We start from the raw sequence: 21,474 nt of genomic DNA on the forward strand, positions 1-21,474 counted from the left end.
CCCCAGAGTCCATCTCTCTACTTACCCCTACCACTCCCCACACTCCCACCTTCTACATGCTTCCTTAAGCCCATAAATCCAACCACCCAGGACGCCCCATTGTGGCCGGTTACTGTACCCCCACTGAGAGAATCTCTGTTCTCGTAGACCAACACCTTCAACCTATTACCCGGAACCTATCCTACAATACCAAAGGTACCAACCATTTCCTCGACCGATTCTCCACATTTCCTTTCCCTTTACCACACGGTGCCCTGCTTATCTCTGTTGATGCCACCTCCCTGTACACTTAACATTCCTAATGTCCATGGCTTTACTGCTATCGAACACTACCTTTCCAGACGCCCTATGGATTCTAAACCAACAACCTCCTTCCTAGTCTCCATGACCAACTATATCCTCACCCACAATTACTTCTCCTTTGAAGGCATTAACTACAAACAAATCTGTGATATGGCTATGGGCACCCATATGGCACCATCCTATGCTAACTTATTCATGGGCCATCTAGAGGAATCCTTGCTAAAAACCCAGAATCCTAAACCTCTCACCTGGTTCAGATTCATTGATGACATCTCTGCTATCTGGACTGAAGGTGAGGACACCTTATTCGCATTCCTCCAGAACCTCATCAACTTCTCCCCCATTTGCTTCACTTGGTCCTAATCAACCCAACAAGCCACCTTCCTAAATGTTGACCTCCACCTCAGAGATGGCTACTAGAGTCCTGCATGACCGAGTACGCGAGCACGAAATACGAGATGGGGCGAGCACACCCTAACTGGATAGGCTGCCCGCACTAGTTCTTGTGACCAAGTATAGAAGCCGTGACCGAATACGTAGCATGGAACTTCAAACACATTAGACGTGTCATTATCTGTGTGAGACTGCAGCCAGTACGGGCTTCTCATTTGTGGTGTGTGTCTCTCTCTGTAATCAAGCAGCACGAGGAAGCCAGTGCAGTAAGACCTAAGATTGAAACCATTGTTTACACATTGAAGGAATGGGAAGGTCTAAAAAGCCAAGTATGGAGTACATTTCTGTTGGTTGTAGACGAAAACAGTGCGACTACTGGGTTCATATCGTGCATAGACGGCTGCACATTATTGTGTTTCCAGTCGAGAAACCCTCATTTAAAGGAACACAGTTGCAGGAAACCTTGGTCACAAAGATACAGCTCCCTCAGGAATACCAGCACTAATAAAAAATAGTATTACAGCAAAATGTGTTGCAATCTGTGCTAAAGATATGAGACCTTTTAATGCTGTTTCCGGTAAAGGTTTCAGAGAATTAGGCCAAGAATTACTACATCTAGGAGCGCATTATGGAGAAGTTAACGCGGCAGATATCATGCCACATCCCTCTACTATAAGCAGACATGTCAAAGAACAAGCTGATGCAATGCAAAGCAGCATAATGCCTTCTGTTATTGCGGAAGTTATTAATAAAACAAGTGCTGCGACAGTTGATATGTGGACTGATTCGCGTAAGCAGGTGCACTGTTTGACACTTACAACACATTACTTTAACACAGATTGGTCTCCTGTGAACAACAAAATTCCCTGACGTTAAGAAGACGGGAGTAAATATTATGAAAGTAATTGAAGAGAGGATGGCTGATTGGGACATTTCGCCGCTCATGTTGCACAGTTTTGTTTTTGTCTCCGACCAGGTTGCTAATGTAATAAAGGCTTTGGAAAATCAAGAAAGGATTCCTTGTGCTGCTCATTGTATAAACACAGCACTTAGCCATACTTTCGATGAAGATAACTTCTTGTTAAATCATGCCCGAACATCACATCAACAATATATACTGCATTGTTAAGGTTCATTAAGAAAAATGGCCTCTGCTCATCTTTGAAATAATCGTTGAAACAAAAGGTCTGCACATGCTGGACCAGCTTGTACACTATGCTGGAATCCTTACACAATCAGTATAAGGAAGTTGCTGCTTTGCTGACGGAAAAGCACTCCGCTTACAGATTGCAAGAATATGATAGTGAGCTTGGAGGAAAAATTGCGCATTTTCTGAGACCATTTAAAGAGGCCACAAATGAATTAGAAGGCGAAAAAGAACCGACAATCCAGTTAGTTCTTCTTCGGTTTCACAAACTGCAACAAATTTGCAGTGTCAATGACACTGACTGGCAGGTGAGTAATTATTGCAGTTAAAAGCACTGTTTCATTATGACACGCGATAGATTTATAATTAACTAGCGTAATTGATGTGTAGTAACAGATATGTATTTTTTAAGAGGAGGTACAAAGGATTAAATATCGACCCTTGACTTTCATTTGTGAGAAGCCTGTGATCACTTCCAGACATAAAATTGCTACATCTCCTATCTGCGATTATGTTGAAATATGATATTACTTTACAAGTGCTTTATGAATTTAGCTGTGTCACGTACTCATTCTTGGAAACGTTACTTTTGTATTAAAAGAGAGGGACAGAGATAAATACAGTGTGTGTGTGTGTGTGTGTGTGTGTGTGTGTGTGTGTGTGTGTGTGAGAGAGAGAGAGAGAGAGAGACGTTGGACTAGTACAGTACAGTGCAGCGAGCCGGGGAGAGGCAAGGTGAGACGTCAGCGGTGACCGGCCATGCTCGGTTATCCGCGTGCACGGGATCCGGACAACAGACATGGGGCGAGTACGTGACCGAGTCGAGTCGTGTGGGGCCGGACACGAGCGGCTCGGTCCCCCCGTCAACTGGCGAGCGGTGACCGGTCAAACATTGAGCGTTGCAGCACTCTAATGGTTACATCAGTACCTCCGTCTATATCAAACCTACTAACCACCAGCAATACCTCCACTTCAACAGCCAATAGTTTCATACCAAGAAGTCACTTCCATACAGCCCAGCCACCCGTGGTCGTCGCATCTGCAGTGACGAGCAGTCCCTCTCTAAATATACCGAGGGTCTCACTGAAGCCTTCACTGCAAAAGGCAAAGGTCCTGAGTTCAAGTCTTGGTCCAGCACACAGTTTTAATCTTCCAGGAAGTTTCATGTGAAACTCAGTTTGCTCTGTTTAATTATGAAATACAGAAGTTTGTAAACAGTAAAGGTCATGTTCATATCATATATTTATTGACTTTCAGAAGGTCTTTATTACAGTTCTGCACCCATGTCCAGTAAATATAATACATGCATACTAAATATTGTGTCATTAGAAACATGTCAGAAAATGTAACACGACTTACAGATGACCAACATTTTATGCAAAGGTTGGCAGCTAATTCTTAATATAAGTAAATGTAACACAGTTCATTTAACTAGACAGAAAGATCCAATAGCACTGAAGTAAGTGTTCAGTGACCAATGACTGGAACTTATCACAAGTTTGAAGTATCATCAATAATTAAGGTGGAATTACCATACAAATCTATCAATGGGGAAGGAAGGTGCCACTATCATTTATTGAATGAATCATAAGGAGGAAATGAGTGTTTGGATGTGTAATTTCATGCACAAGAGATCACTTACGTGTGTGTGTGTGTGTGTGTGTGTGTGTGTGTGTGTGTGTGTGTGTGTGTGTGTGTGTGTGTGTTTTAGAAGAAGGCCTGTTCACAGCCTTAAAAGCATTTTAAATAAAGACAAGTAGAATGCTCTCATAGATTTAAGGGCCACATAAAGTGAGGAAGTGTAGGGCATTAATAAGTCATTCAAAGGAGACAAGAGTAAAACAAAGGTGACTGCTTGCAGTTTTCTTGAAAACCATTATTCATGAAAGTCACAGTATTCCACATCCACAATGTGCGAGAGTCTTTACGTTTCAATCAGTCCATTAATTTTTACTGTTATCACCAGTGTTTCTTCAGTTTATGACTAAAAGATTGACCAGCTGTGATAGATAAGAATTTCATGTTACCATTGTACTAGACTGTACTATACTGTAATATTATTTTACCAACAAGAGTGAAACCTATGAGTTTTAGTCTTTACTACTGCCAAGAGTCATAATATGACAGGAGCTGTGGTATTGCTTTACTGTTATATTTCCTTTTCTGTTGTATGATTATGGTTGTCAGTTGAATTTTTCTACATGGTGTTCACACCTAGTCAACTGTGCAGGGAACTTACCTTTCATCCTATTGGTACTGTACCATTTCATCATTTGCAAAGTTACCAATATCCCATAATTACTGAAATAAGATAGTTAGTGTTGATGACATCATTATCATCTCATTTTTTCTCTATATATATGATCTCACACTAGATATTTGTAGCTAGAATATAGGGTTGATTGTTTGGAGAAAAAAAAGTAAGTCACTTTGCCTGATATTTTCTTGATATTATACACCATGTAGGCCTATATATTATATAAGTATAATGAAATGCATTATCAGTGTATGTGTCACATACATACATTTTGCTGTTTTTCATCATAAAACTTATAGATGACAACTTTCAAATGTGAATACATAGTGGTAATTTATGCTTACTGCACTCACATTGATACAGATCTGACACAGCTTAAGTCTAACTTTATTCACAAAGAAGCTCATTACAAATTTTATCTATGTAGAAAAAGACAGATTGGCACGTAATGTAAAGAAGACATGCCAAGATGCAGATGGGCACAATTAAAAGCCACTTACATACAGCTTTCCGCCACAGCATTCTTCAGTAAAAGAGAGACACACACATCTAGGCCCAAGATGCTGGAGCAAGTGGTGTGCATGAGGTTTGCTTGCTTTTTGTGTGTGTGTGTGTGTGTCTTTTACTGATGAAGGCTGCAGCTGAAAGCTATATGTAAGAAGTGTCTTTTAATTGTGCCTGTCTGTAACTTGATGTGTCTTCTTTATGGTAAGAAGCAATCTGTCTTTTCCTGCATTGTTGATATTCCTATCTGGAGTTTCCATCATTTCATTACAAATTTTAGTATTTTCACTAGGTGCCTGTAACATTTTAGTGTTAGTAAAAAAGGGGTGGGGGGGCAATATTGGTTATAATGTACATTGAAGTAAGTGATTTTGTTTACGGTGCTCTTATGAAGAGAGAAAAACTGTGATGTTATTGTTCTTCAAGTTATGAGATTTGTGATTAAAGTTCTTAGTCAAAGTTAAATGCCACAGATAGAAGAATCCATATTTATATCAAAATTAAAATGTCAATTTTTTGTGTAAAGTAAGGCCATTTTATACGTAATGGAAAATGTTTGATAGCATATGTAGTGAATTGATTTTAACAACTTTTTGGCTGAATATCTGAGTGTCAGATCTGTAACCACAACATACACCAATGAAACAATCAGGTAACCACATGAGACATTCCTGATTTCAGCTTTAAATTTAAAATATATGACAAGGCTGACTTTTAAAAACTTTTCTCAAATTAGTGATCCGTTCTTTAAGCTAACCATCTGGCCACACAATGCTCTCAATCCATGGAATAAAAGAAGAGAGACGTGTATATATTCCTGGTGAATCTTCTCCAGCACAGTAACTCCCAAATGATGTCACTCCAATAACATGATATACACATTGATTTCCTTTGGTAGATATCTGAATTGGTCCACCAGAATCACCCTGTAAAATAAAAACTGTTTATAAATTTATCACAGTGATGGCATAATGATTCAAGAGAAAAAATTTGGAATGCATTTAATGTTATGTAATTGATTTGGTTCTGGTATTATTGAAACAAGGTTTGCTAACTTTCTTGGAAATCTTATGATGCAAAACATAGGATCTAATATGGTGAAATCATCTTTTCCATTTCAGGAAAAATACAGTTAAACTTGATGAACAAAGATGGCAGGGAATTCTGTACACAGCAATTCTCACTCTGCACAATAGAGACTATTAACTTTCAGTTGAATACTTTGAATAGTGACTGATCAGCTTTGAAACATAAAACAAACTTGCTGCATAATGCATACAACAAAGCTTTGCTATCACTATCACAAAATGTCAAAATCAACATACTGATCAAAAGGCACAATGAAAAAGACTGCTTAAATATTGAAGCTAGTACCCCAATGGCCATATGTTTGCAAGTTGTTTTTGTGTGAATGAGTGTGCTTTTTATTCCAGAAGGAGGACTTTTCAGAAAGCTTTTTAGTTTAAGAGTCTACTTCTTTGTGCCTGCTTGCAACTCAACACCTCCTCGGTCTGATGAGTAGCAGTCTATTCCTTCAATATTATTGTTTTTCGTTCAGGAATTTCCATTGTCAGACTAATAGAAATGCTTACTGATACATTCACTACGTAAAAAAAAAAAAAAACGGGGGCAACTGCACTGTTACTATTAATTACTAAGGTACCTCACTTCCACCAGATACACACGAGCTCCCTCCCTTGGCAGTAGTGTTATTAAATGGACAATTAGAACACAAAATTAATGACTGTCAGGCTGTTTTTCAAAATGGATGAGCTGATGTGAAACAAATGAGGAATCTGAAAGCATTACTGAACGACAGAAATAAGAAATACATAGTTGTTTTTTACATTATGAAAGCTTGTGGTCTTTGTAATAGGTGTGAACTTTATGAAATACATGTAGATACATAAATGAGTACTAAGGCACTGCTAATAATAAAATGTGTTGTCAAAAGAATCATTGCAAGAGTTAAATTGATGGATGAGATTTTGGGATCACTTGAAATGAAAATAAGCTTAAAATGAGAGTGTGGTCTACCTCCATTCCTTTTGAACAGTTTCCTTGTTAAAGCCATCAAAGACTCATGAAAAAACACTTGAAGAATAAGGAATTACAGGCAACATTACAGGTTGCAAGTAGGAGAGCACTCCTGTCAGTTGATTATTATAAATTGGCAATCATGCATAATTATCAAAACATTCTCGATTGTTCATTGTAGGTTAATATCTTCAAGGTGATAGCTTTGAAAACAGACCTACAAATCTCGTTAGGGAAGACAAGGTGTATCACAAGTACTAAGAAATCCCTGAAACCCATGTTAACGTTTGGAGTAACTGTCAAGGTTGGTCAGTATCTTCATAATACTATTCAAAGCTGGCACTCTATCTAATGAAAAATCCCTTTAATAAGTAGTAAGCACCACATATATATGGCAGAATACTAAGCAGTATATAAGAGCAAAGCATTAACATCTTTGGAGACACCTCAAGAATTAGCCACAGTAATCATTTATCATTTAGCAACAACCCCAGCAGAAAAAGCAAATCATATGGAACATGGTTTATTATTGTCAAAAAAATATCTGCAATGTATTACAATTGTAGAACTTTAAGAAAACACATATACTATGTGATAAAAAGTATCTTGACACCTGGCTCAAAATGACTTACAAGTTCGTGGCGCACTCCATCGGTAATTCTGGATTTCAATATGGTGTTGGCCCACCCTTAGCCTTGATGACAGCTTCCACTCTTGAAGACATATGTTCAATCAGATGCTGCAAGGTTTCTTGGGGAATGACAACCCATTCTTCATGGACTGCTACACTGACGAGCGATATCAATGCAGGTCGGTGTGCCAAAACATCCCAAAGGCGTTCTATAGGATTCAGGACAGGATTCTGTGCAGGCCAGTCCATTACAGGCACGTTATTGTCGTGTAACCATGCTGTCACAGGCCGTGGATTATGAACAGGTGCTCAATCATGTTGAAAGATGCAATCACCATCCCTGAATTGCTCTTCAACAGTGGGAACCAAGAAGGTCCTTAAAACATCAATGTATGCCTGTGCTGTGATAGTGCCATGCAAAGTACCAAGGAGTGCAAGCCCTCTCCATGAAAAACTCGACCACACCATAACACTACCGCCTCCGAATTTTACTGCTGGCACTACACACACTGGCAGATGACATTCACCGAGCATTCACCATACCCACACCCTGCCATTGGATCGCCACATTGTGTACTGTGATTTGTCACTCCACACAACGGTTTTCCGCTGATCTATTGTCGGTTGTTTACATTCCTTACACCAAGTGAGGTATCATTTGGCATTTACCAGCATGACATGTGGCTTATGAGCAGCTGCTTGACCATGAAATTAAAGTTTTCTCACCTCCCACCTAACTGTCATAGTACTTGCAGTGGATCCTGATTCAGTTTGAAATTCCTGTGTGGTGGTCTGGATGGATGTCTGCCTAGTACACAACTGTCGGTGGTCTCTATCAGTCAACAGATGAGGTCAGCCTGTATGCTTTTGTGCTGTACATGTCCCTTCACATTTCCACATCACTATCACATCAGAAAGAGTGGACCTAGAGATGTCTAGGAGACCACATTCGAAGTCCACAAGTTTCACGGAGTGCCCCATCTGCTCTTTCACCATGTCTAATGACTTCTGAGGTCACTGATATGGAGTACCTGGCAGGAGGTGGCAACACAATGCACCTAAAATGAAAAACATTTGTTTTTGGGGATGTCTGGATACTTTTGATCACATAATGTATGTACACTGTTGGCCACTAAAATTGCAACACCAGGAATGGTAGGAAACACTAATAATTTACTTATTGTGCATATACAGGATAGTAGTAAGAATATATTATTGAATTTGTAGGTGATTTGAGGGCACAGAGTGTGTAAAATTTAGTATAGAGTGCTGCCAAATCTGGTAGAAACAATAGCACTAACTTGACTAGAAAATGACTCAAATTCATCCTACATGACAGATACAGGTACATCTTTCCACGATGTTTCAACTTTATTCCAGACTTGATCAGTCTTACTGGCTGGCAAATGATGGCATTCCTATCTCATCGTAACCTATGACCAAACTTTTCGGTGGGCGAGAGGTCTGGAGAATGTGACAGCCATGGTAATAACCACCCCCCCCCCCCCCCACACACACACACAGAGAGATATATATATATATATATATATATATATATATATATATATATATATAAAAAAAACAAAGATGATGTGACTTACCAAATGAAAGTGCTGGCAGGTCGACAGACACAAACGGACACAAACATACACACAAAATTCAAGCTTTCGCAACAAACTGTTGCGACATATTTAAATATGTCTGCTTGTGTCTGTATATGTGTGGATGGATATGTGTGTGTGTGTGCGCGCGAGTGTATACCCGTCCTTTTTTCCCCCCAAGGTAAGTCTTTCCGCTCCTGGGATTGGAATGACTCCTTACCCTCTCCCCTAAAACCCACATCCTTTCGTCTTTCCCTCTCCTTCCCTCTTTCCTGATGAGGCAACAGTTTGTTGCGAAAGCTTGAATTTTGTGTTTGTGTTTGTTTGTGTGTCTATCGGCCTGCCAGCGCTTTCGTTCGATAAGTCACATCATCTTTGTTTTTTATATATATATATATATATATATATATATATATATATATATATATATATATATATATATATATATATATATACACACACACACACACTGTATCCATGTATGTCAGGACAGCACAGACAAAATTAAATCTTACATTAATTTTGTTGAAAGATAAGGCCAGAGAGAACTTGAAGGTAGGGCACAGTCACAGACTTTAACACTTAAGAAATTTAACAACTGTTGTCTGAATTACTAACTGTGTGAACTAGAAGTGATCATGTACATCTACATCCATACCCTGCAAGCCACCTTAGGTGTGAAGTGGAGTTTGCCATATGTACTGGTGTCAGCTCCCCCTTTCCCTGCTTCAATCACATATGGTTCACAGGAAGAACAATTAATTGCTGGTAAGCTTCCATGTGGGCTTGAATCTGTCTAATTTTATCTTAAACATCGACATCTATAGCTACTTGATTATTCTGAAATTCACAATTGCATGCCTACCAGAGAGTTTGTTGAACCATCTTCAAGCTATTTCATTATCATTCTACTCTTGAACAGCACATGGGAAAAATTAACACATCTTTCCAAGTGAGCTTTGATTTCTCTTATTTAATTATGATGATCATTTCTCCCTACGCAGGTGAGTGACAGAAAAGTAATTTCACACTCTAAGGAGAAAGTTGGCGACTGAAATTTCACAAGAAGATCCTGCTGCAATGAAAGACACCTTTGTCTTAATAATTGCCACTCCACTTTGTATATAACATCCATGGCACACACTCCATTATATTGTGGTAATACAAAAACAGAAGGTGGCAGACAATTGTAAAGTAATTAAACTCTGCAGTAGACCTGTCGCATTTTCTAACAAGTCTGCCAATAAATCACAGTCTTTGGTTTGATTTCCACACAACATTATTTGTGTGATGTTTTCAGTTTAAGTTATTCATATATGTAATCCTGAAGTATTTATATTTGTGTGATTTATCATTCAACTGAAGTGTAGTGGAATCCTTCTAGTACTCATGTGAATGAATTTTCATTATTTAGTCAGTTGCCACTTTTTGCACTGTACACACAGCTTATCTGTAACATTCTGCAATTGGTTTTGATCATCTGATGACCATAAGAGATGGTAAATGACAGCATTGTATACAAACAATATAAGAAGGCAGCTCAGACTGTCTCCTTAATCACTTATATATATCAGGAGGAGCAGAGGGCCTGTAACATTTCCTTGCGAAACAGAAGACATTACTTCTGTTTTACTTGATTTTCCATCAATTACTGCATATTGTGACCTTTCTGACAGGAAATCCTGAATACTGTCTCACAGCTGAGATGACATTCCACAGGCAAGCAATCTGATTAGAAATCATTTGTGAGGAATGCTGTCAAAAGCCTTCTGGAAATCTAAAAATATGGAACCCACTTGACATCCCATTTTGATATTACTCATTGCTTCATAAGAATAAAAGGCTAGTTATGTTCCACAGGAACAATATTTTCTGAATCTGTGTTGGCTATTCGTTAATAAATAATTTTCTTCAAGGTAATTCATGATGTTTGAACACAGAATGTGTTCCAAAATTGGGTATTGGTGTGACTTGTGCAACTTCCCAGTTTTTAGGAACAGATTTTTCAACTAGTGAGCCACTGTATATGACTGTCAACTATGGAGCTATTGTATCAGCATATTCTAAAGGGACCTGACAGGTATACAATTGGGACCAGAGGCCTTGCCTTTATTAAATGATTTAAGCTGCTTCGCTACACCTAGGGTACCAACTTCCAAGTTACTCATGCTGGCAGTTGTTTTTTATTCAAATTCTGGAATACTTACTTCATCTTCCTTGGTGAAGGAATTTCAGAAAACTGTTTAGTAACTCTGCTTTAGTGGCACTGTAATCAGTCCTTGTCGTGTAGTGAAGGTACTGATTGCACCTTGCTGCTGGTATAAATACGACCAGAATCTCTTTGGGTTGCCTGCTAGACGTCGAGATGGAGTTTCATTATGGAAACTATTAAAAGCATCTTGCATTTGGAACTTCTGTACAACTTCACAAATCTTGACAGTTTTACATTCTTATAAATTTGACATGTTTTTCCCACTGCTATTGCAATAGTGTTGCGAGCTGTTTTGTGTACCATGGAGAATCAGTACCATCTCTTATTAATTTATTCTGTATATATCTCTCAATTGCTATTGATACTATTTCTATGAATTTAAGCCACATCTGGTCTACGCTTATGTAGTCAGATTGGAAGCAGTTGAGATTGTGTTTTAGAAATTCATCAAGTAAATTTTTATCTGTGGTACTTTTTGATTTACTCGGTCTCCCTAGGTCACTAATCCCTATATCCATCATGATGCTCCCTATTTGTTCAGAATTATTCGTTGAAAGAGGGCAAGTATGTTATCAGAACAATTTACTGTCCATGTGGGCACCTACACAGAAGAGCCCAAGAAACTGGTACACCTGTCTAATATCGTCTAGGGCCCTCCAGAGCACACATAAGTGCCCCAACACAACATGGCATGGACTTGACTAATGTGTCAAGTAGTGCTGGAGGGAACTGACACCATTAATCCTGGAAGACTATACATTAATCCGTAAGATTACGATCGGGTGGAGATCTCTTCTCAAGAGCACGTTGCAAGACATTCCAGATATGCTCAATAATGTTTTTGTCTGGGGAGTTTGGTGGCCAGTGGAAGTGTCTGAACTCAGAAGAGAGTTCCTGGAGCCACTCTGTAGCAATTAGGATGTGTGGGGTGTCGCATTGTCCTGCTGGAACTGCCCAAGTCAGTCAGAATGCACAGTGGACATGAATCGTTGCAGGTGATGGCACAGGGTGCTTACGTACATGTCACCTATCAGAGTCATATTTAGATGTATCCTAGCATGCAGGGTCCATGGATTCCTGCTTTTCATGGTACACTCGTGAAATGGTTGTACAGGAAAATCTCCCCGCTTCATCACTACCTCAGAAATGCTGTGTCCAATTGCTCATGCACTGACTATATCATGACATTAAAACTCACTTATACCTTGATAACCTGCCATTGTAGCAGCAGTAAACAGATCTAACAACTGCACCAGACACGTGTTGGTGTTCTGCCTGTTTACATATCTCTGTATTTGAATATGCATGCCTATACCAACCCCACTTCTTTGGCACTTCAGTGTACACTAATTGTTCAACATAATTTTCTGAAAAGCATTTGGTACAATTTTGGATGATGATTTATGCCTATCACCAGTTTTAAACACGTATTTTAGCCATTCAGGGTAGACTGAAATTGCCACAAACTATATTTGTGTGAGTGGGGTACCTATTTGATATGACACTATAGTTTTCCTTGAATTGTTCAGCAACAGTATCATCTGCGTCAGCAAGTTGGTAAAAGGAACCTATTATTAATTTATTCTGGTTGTGAAGTTACAGAATATGTTAATGAAAAGACCCAATATTACAATACAACTAACAATGTAATAGTGGTTGCTAGATCAAATGATAGTTACAATGAAGGGGAACCATACCTGTTCTGAAAAGCTGTTAATGAAATAATACAAACCAAAATTCAGACAAAATTGATATTGTGTACAATCCCATACAGATATGAAATTCCAATCAAAAACCACTCTATTTATAAATTAAACAGCCAAATAATTAAAGCAGCAGCTAAGCATGATTATGTTACAGTAACTGACATAAACACCTTCCTAAGCAGAAATGATTATACAAGGCATGGCTGCAAATGATCCCTGCGAGAGTCACTAGAATTGATTAGTCAGAAGTTTGACGAGAAGACCACTGAACTTTTTAGGCATGTCTTGACTTCCACGTATTTTCTTTTTAATGGAGAATACTACGAACAAACGGAGGGAGTCGCCGTGGGTAGCCCACTCTCACCGGTGGTAGCGAATTTGTACATGGAGAACTTCGAGGAGGAAGCCCTGTCGTCATCCGTATGGAAACCTACTTGCTTTTTCCGTTACGTGGACGACACTTTCGTCATCTGGCCACATGGTATGGATAAACTCCTTGACTTCCTTACAAATCTAAACTCCATACACCCCAACATCAAATTCACTATGGAGACTGAAACGGAGGGCAAATTACCTTTCCTTGACGTCCTGGTCAAGAGAAGGGCTGACGGCACCCTAGGTCATGGGGTGTATCGGAAGACAACGCACACTGATCTGTATTTGCACGCAGACAGCTGCCACCACCCTTCACAGAGGAATGGGGTACTTTAAACTCAAGTACATAGGGCGCGCACTATCTCTGACGCAGAGTCTACCCCAGGAATTGGAACATCTGAGAACTGTATTTCGAAAAAATGGGTACTCAGAGTGGCAGATTCAATGTGCTCTCCGCCCAACCACTGCAGCACAACCTGTTGAGATGGATGAAGTCACAAGGGAGGAGGTAGGCACTGCATTTATTCCATACACAGGCACACTCTCGGGGAAAATCGCCCGCATTCTGAAGAAACACCGGGTTGGAACTGTGTTTTGTCCTCCAAATAAAACTCGTGCACTGTTGGGGAGCGCCAAAGATGACCTCGGTTTGAGGAAGGCCGGCGTGTACCAGATTCTGTGTCAATGTGGCAAGTCGTATATTGGTCAGACAATGCGTACCGCCGAGGATCGATGCCGTGAACACCAGAGGCACACTCGACTGATGTATCCGAGCAAGTCGTCGATCGCTGAACATTGTTTGTCGGAAAATCACGCCATGGAGTATGACCGCACGAGGATTCTGGTACAGACGTCGAGATACTGGGACAGCGTTGTTAGAGAGGCCATCGAAATTCGCACCAATGACGACCTCATAAACCGTGACTGTGGCTATAATCTTAGCAAGGCTTGGGAACCAGCGATTGGGTTAATCAAGAGTAAATCGAGCAAACGTATAGTTGTGACGACCACGGCGGACAAAGCCATCACACCGACGTCATATCAGACGCCGTTGCAATCTGTTCCACCGCGCAACCGTGGCGCGGGGCGCGGACGGCGGAGGGAGCGCGCCGTGGGCGGAGGGTATTTAAATCGGCCGCCGCCGCGACCGAACCCAGTTCCCTCTGAGCAGCCTTAGCGTACAGATCTCCGTGCCGGCACGTTCACAGGAGCTCAGTCTGTCAGTTCACCTGATGATGGCGACATGTATGATCGCCGAAATATTGTGCCCGTTGGACACTATAGACCGGCAGCACACCCGTGGATATTTTGATTATCAAATACGCCAGGAGAAACTCAAGAATCACAAGAAAGAAACAGCTTTGTGTGACAGAATGAATAAGTGAGATAGAGAAAAATTCATTGTCAATATATCTACAAAATCCAAAACAGCTATCCAACATTTATCTGACAATAATGATCTGATCTATGAGATCTCCATAGTAGAAATAATGAAACTAATCCAAAATCTGCCACCAAGAAGAAACAATGTCACTGCAAATTACACCAGTAGACAAAAGCAGTGATGAAGAGTGGCAACAAGTAGCTAGGCTTAATGAGACTGAACTGAACTGTGAGATATCCTCAATAGAAATGCAGACAGTGATTAAAACATAAAATCCTCTGTGGAAGAGGAGTGTATGTCACTGAAACTAAGTGCACAAAACAAAACCAACAAATCTGATGAGTAGCAGCAAGCAGCAGTTACACTAAGGAAAAAATAAAACCTAAGTGACTAGTGCCCACCAAGAGCTTCAGTAAGAAAAAGAATGGCATCTCAACAATTGGTCAGTGATTTTGTGTGGCACAGCAACGAAGGAAAAAAAGTTTAATTTAAATATCAGTGGCAAGAAATATGAACATGATAACCAAATAGAGACTAAGAGCTTACTCATTGAGGGAAAAGATATAACACTCAGAATTCTGCATCAAAATATGCAATACATTAGCAATAAAAACATTTGAAGCAGAAATACTTACAAATGAAACATGCCCAGACATAATACGTGTATGTGAACATGGATTAAAAGAGAATGAAATATGCAATTTTCCTAAAAAAGAATGTTCTTACAAACTAGTTCTGTAGTCAGAATAAAAAGGTGGAGAGGTAGCAATATTTATTAAAACAGCTGAGAATTATGACAACAATTTGAATGATACATACAAAAGTTTACCCAGAAGTAAAGAGAAAGATTTTGAGATTCCAAGTACAGCATACAATGAGTTAAAAGTATTCTGTGTGCACCGACTACCAAGTGGCAAAATAAATACTTCTTCAAAAAAAAGTCGTCTACTAGGGGGGAAAAAAGGAAAAGAAAGATTGTGTAGTATGTGGTGATTTTAATATTGATATGGGAAAAGAGGACACAAAGAAACCAAAAATTTGAGGAGATACTAATACATCACAACATGAAGGCAACTGTAATGAAACCTACAAGATTAACTTTGGAAACGGAGTCAATTGTTGATAATATTATCACTAATATAGGTATCAATGTATATACCACAAAGGCTCTACAAACAGGACTTTCTGATCATTTAGGACAGCTATGTGAAGGATATGGAAATCTGAACTCATGAACAGAAGATAAAAATGTAGAAAGAGGTATTAGACATTTCAATCAACAAAACATCAACATATGTAAAGTAATATTGAGAAAAGAACATTGAGCAGACATTCTGCAAGCTCAGGTAACACATCACAAAGACAATGCTTTTCAAGTAACTTAATTATTACTTCAATACAGCTTTTTCAAAAACCAAAAGGAAAAGAAAAATCTTACAAAACAAGCAGGGGATTATGGAGGAAATATATACCTTAAGAGTGATGAAACAGAGGGAAAGTACTGAAACCTACAAATAGCACCAGAAGAAGTACAGACAGTTGATAAGACAAAAAAAGCCAAATCAATTAATGAGAGTATTTCAACATCAACAATAAGATGAAAACAGCCTGGGACATATTCAACTCTGAGAGGGGCAACAAAAACCACATGCAGAAAATAAATAAAATAGAAATTATGAAAGTGAGTAACAAAATCATTACAAACAAAACAGAAATTGCAAACTTCATGAATAATAACTACATAGATACAGTAGCAAACCTAAAGCATGTATGCAATAGTCAAGGAACTCATCAGACCACAATGAAAGATAAGTCAAGCCAGTCAATGTTCCTGAAACCAGTATCTAAAGAGGAAATGACAAAGGCTACAAATAAAGCTTAGTGGAAAAAAGTCTGCTGGACATGATGAAGTGTCAAACAACCTAATCAAGCAGGTGGCAGCAGAAACAATTACACCACTGCTGCACAATGTCAACTGCTCATTCCAGGAAGGAGTATTTCCTGATCAATTTAGTTTAATTAAGGTATAAGGGACATACAAAAAGGAACGAGTTGGAGGCACAATTACAAAAACCAGCACCTGTATGTTACAAGTATTGACCCTGGCTGTTGAGATGCTTGTCCCACTGTGACACAAGCCAGTGAATGGCTGTCTCATAAAATTCCCGGGGCTGCAATGTTAACCAGTTCCGCACGTACAGTTGGATGTCATCATCCGAGGCGAATAATTTGCCCCTCAGTACCTTTTTAAGGGGACCAGAAATGGAGTAATCACAGGTAGAGAGGTCCAGACTGTATTGAGGGTGGCCGAGAACCTCCCATTTGAATTTATGCGGGAGTGTTGCGACTATGTTGGCCATATGAGGCTTTGCATTGTCGCAGAGCAGAATGAACCCATGGGTGAGACTGCCAGGCCATTTTTATTTGATCACTTGGAGCAGGGTGGTCAAGGTTTGCGAGTAACACTGGGCATTCGCTGTTGTCCTGTGTTGCATGAAGTGAATCAGAAGGGGGCCATCTTGCTCAAAGACGAACATCAGCATAATGATTCACCTCAGATGACGATGTCCAGCTACACAAGCAGAACTGGGTTACATTGCAGACCCAAGAATTTTATGAGACAGCCATTCACTACCTTGTGTCACACTAGGACAAGTGTCTCAATAGTCAGGGTCAATACTTCTAACATACAGGTACTGGTTTCTGTAATTAAGATTCCAGCTCATTTCTTTTTGAAAGTCCCTTATAGGACTTGCATAAAAAAAGGGAAAGGATGATGCTCGTAATAATTACAGGCCAGTATACTTAGTCCCAGGATTCTCCAAAATATTAAAAATGCTCATGCTCAACAGAATAACAGAAAACCATAATATACACACTCCAGCACAACACATACACCAGAAAGGGAAATCAATGGAAACAGCAATTTAAACATTAACAGAATTTATTCTATAGCCCTTGGACAACCAGACAGTAGTGTCTGACATTTTTCTTCACTTATCCAAAGCATTTGACACAATCATGCAATCCTAGTAAAGAAACTAGAGAATACTGGTATTCATGGACAAGCATCAGGTAGAATAACATCATATCTCAGTAACAGGAGGCAATATTTAACATTAACAACTTACATGGATCAGAAGTTAGAAGGATTAAGTATGCTATACCTCAAGGATCTGTTATGGGACCTATCCTCTTCAATTTATTTGTAAATAATGTACAAAATGTATGAAAATGAAAATAAGATACCGTATGCAGGTGATATGACTGTACTAAATCTTTCCAACAGTTTTGAAGCACTTGAGAAAAACAATTCGTATCAGTCCATAATACAATACAATGGCTCAAGAACAATGAGTTCATTATTAATTTGAAAAAAAAAAAAAAAAAAAACTATGTACATGGTTTTCAACACTACACAAAAGGAAGAACATATAGATGTTTCTATAGGTGAAAAAGAACTGGAAGAAGTAATTTCAATTAAGTTATCAGCCATAACAGTAGACAGTGAGCTTAACTGGAAGCAGCAGATAAATACTGAATCCAACAAGCTAAGCTCAATGATATTTGTAATGAAATAACTGGATCAGTATGCAAATCAAGACCTCCTGTGCACTGCCCTCATGGACTTTTCGTACCATACATGCAATATGAAAAAGGTATTGGGAAACTCAATAATTACAGGAATGAAAAGAGTGTTCACCCTACAGTAGAAAGCCATTTGAATGATATTGAAAAAAGAAGCAAAAAGAATCTTGTAGCAACTACTTCAAAGAACTTAATATTTTGACATTTCCATCACTGTATATATTCAAGATGATTGTGTCTGCACTGTGAGATCCCTTAAAACTGAAGATCAGCAAGACTGTTCATCCTCATGACACAAGGAACAGAAAAAATTGTGTTGCATTTCACACAGACACAAGCTTTGTCAAGGGAGTCACAAAACCTCAATGTTCCCTGCATCTCTAAAAAAGTTTTTAATAGAAGAATTCTACAGTGTGTCTGAGTTTGTAAACAGAAAGCGAGAAAAAGTTCATACTGTGAATGATAAATGTTATGTGCAATATTAATCCAGCAAGGATGTGGTAGGGTCAATTTGTTTTGTTGGCAGTTCTTTGTTATGCAGTTGCACATTGCTGAAGTTATTAGTAGCTGAAATTACTGAACTCATCTCCCTAATGGATGCATGCACTCAGTCGGCTGCCATCCATGAAAGAGATAAATGAGTGCAAATGGTAAGAGGGTATTTCTGACTCCTCCACAACTGGGAAGTAGTAATTCTGTGCCATTTTTCAATTTATGTTTCGTATTTTTTGATGTTTTCAATCAAAATGGACAATGAAGAAAAGGAGGCTGAGCTTATACGTCATTGGCTGGTGGAATTATCAGACAGTGGAATTGACTTTATTACAGATGGTAGAAAAATGAAGATTGTGTAAGTGAGCGCAATTGCAGTAGCGGTACTGAGTAAGGTCCAAGTGAAGGCAGTGACAAAGAAGATAATATACCACTACATGATCTACAAAATAATTCCCACAATGCTGTGTTACCAGAATTAGTCAATAGCAATTGGAAAATCAGGTACACAGTTCATTTTATTTTGGTAAAGATGGATCCAAGTGGTGCAAAAATCCACCTCAACAACAAGTTTGGGCACGTTCTGAAAATATCATCAGGCGGGTACCTGGCGTGAGTTTAGTGGCAAGATTAACGAAGACAGAGCTTCAATGCTGAAGTCTTTTTTGCTATGAAAATATGCTTAGTATTATCTTGAAGTACACAAACTTGCAAATTGCAGAACAGAAAGCAGCTTGTGAAGTAGTTGCAAATGGAAATGACCATGAGTGAGCTGAAGGCTTATATAGGCTTGTTGGACATCGCTGGATTTTACTGAACACCACTGACCTTTGGGCTTTGTATGGAACAGGCACTGAAATATTTCAGCTGACATTACATGGCAATGTTTTCATTTTATTCAAAGCTGTCTTTATTTTGACAACAAATCCACACATGAAGAAAGAGAAAAGCTTACCACAAATACATTAGATACTTGAAATATTCATTGAAAAGTGCAAGAAGGCCTATTTAATAGGAGAATATACAGCCACAGATGAAATGCTAATTGCATTCAGAATCAGATGCAAGTTTAGACTAATATATTCCATCAAAACTGGCCAAATATGGCATAAAAATATTTGTCTTGACTGACACAAAGAATTTTTACATCTTCAGCCTCCAAGTATATGCTGCAAAGCAGCCAGAGGGACCATTTTCACTGATTAATGAATAAACCATTTTACGTGGAGAATCAGCTGGTACAACAAATTAAAAAAAAACAAGCTTTAATGTTAATTTCTATAACTGATTTACAAGCTATAAAGAAGTGTCACATCTGCTGAAAGTAAACAAGCTGACTTCTGTGGCAACAATGCATAAGAACGAGAGGCAAATCCCTACTGAATTTTGTAAACCTCATGATAGAGAAATCCACTCACCTAAGTTTGGTGAAAAACAAAGCTGTTTTTCTCATGTCTAGTCTTCACCACAATGCTGAAATTTATCAACTGACAAGAGATAAACATGTTTTATAATTTTACAAAAGGTGGAGTTGACGTTGCAGATAAGCTGAGACATGATTTAAGACGCAACTCAAAATACTGAATACGGCCAGCATAAATGCTGCTGTAGTTCAGTGATCAAATAACAATAAAAACTGAAAGTATCATAATTTCATAAAAACACTAGGCCAGGTGCTCGTAAGTGAACACTTGAGTGCCCAACAAGGAACACCTCAACTGCCAAGCAGTTTTCATAAGAGACTCAGAGAATTTAGTGGAGAATTTTCACAAGAATTGACTGTTGGAATCTATGGTGTACAAAAAAGATGCCAAGTGTCCCTATGCTAGACATCATAAGACACCTCATGTTTGTGAAGTTCATTTGTGAAGAACACACTGTTCCATTTGGCTAACAATGTGCTATGGCAAGAGATGATTAACAGCTTATGTCAAAAGTTTATTGTTCATTTTGTGTTCAAAGAAGATTTATCTCATAAATACTTAGCAAACAAATCCAAATTACTGATGAGATTGTATGGTTTTGTAGATTTTAAAAAATATGTAACCTTAAGAGTTGTTAAAATGATTATTTTGTAGACTTTATGTAAAAATTAAGAAATAATGAATTTGTATGCTTCATGGTGTTTATTTCTATGAAAATCCTTTAATTAATAAATAATTCATAAATTTAATTCCTATCTTTTGTTTAAAAGTGCCAATAAATACTTAAAATATATAAATGACAAACAGGGTCAAATATGAATCTCCACATACTTGATGTACACTTTTTGCACCACATCCTCATAGGTTTAAGAGAAACTAGAATTACACATTACATAAGAAACTAAACTACTTAAAAGCACTCATGTACAATATATGATTCACAAAAATGTATTTTAACTCTGATGTAAGTCATTTAGCTTTCTGTTCATCCTGTGCAAGCTATTGTATTTTTTTACTGTGTAGCCTATTATATGTATAATGTCTAGATGTAAGCAAAATGATGCACTTTATATTACATACTTGTACTAAAGGTAATTTACAATAGCAATATACATCACAACTGCAATCACCCCTATTCATATTAGCTCATGGGAACCATCTATTTCAATTTCACTAGAAGTTAAAAACTACGACCACCAACTGCATTTAATCCATCCCATCTGAACATTGTTAGGTCCCTTGCAAGAATTAATGCTGAACTTATTTCTGGCTTTATCCATCTTTCAGTACCTATAACCATTTGAACTTCAGCACTTTGTATTAGTGCCTGGAGCTCTGGTCCTTTTCCAGCTTAGCTATGACAGTTTGAAACTACAATGCTGATAGTTGATAGATCTACTTTTCTGTGTTTGACTTCCAT

At 38.5% G+C, this 21,474-nt stretch overlaps 1 protein-coding gene across 1 annotated transcript in view; it reads right to left on the reverse strand.

The window, feature by feature from the left end:
- Nucleotides 1–5,181: 5,181 nt before the first annotated feature.
- Nucleotides 5,182–21,474, reverse strand: part of LOC126458571 (venom protease-like) — a 232,501-nt gene continuing 216,208 nt past the window's right edge. Inside the window, exon 8 of the mRNA XM_050095703.1 lies at nt 5,182–5,530. Within this exon, the coding sequence (XP_049951660.1) occupies nt 5,357–5,530 (174 nt within the window). The 3' untranslated portion in view covers nt 5,182–5,356. The remainder of the gene's footprint in view (nt 5,531–21,474) is intronic.

Source organism: Schistocerca serialis, chromosome 2, assembly GCF_023864345.2.
Source record: "Schistocerca serialis cubense isolate TAMUIC-IGC-003099 chromosome 2, iqSchSeri2.2, whole genome shotgun sequence".
Classification (NCBI taxonomy): Eukaryota; Metazoa; Arthropoda; class Insecta; order Orthoptera; family Acrididae; genus Schistocerca; species Schistocerca serialis.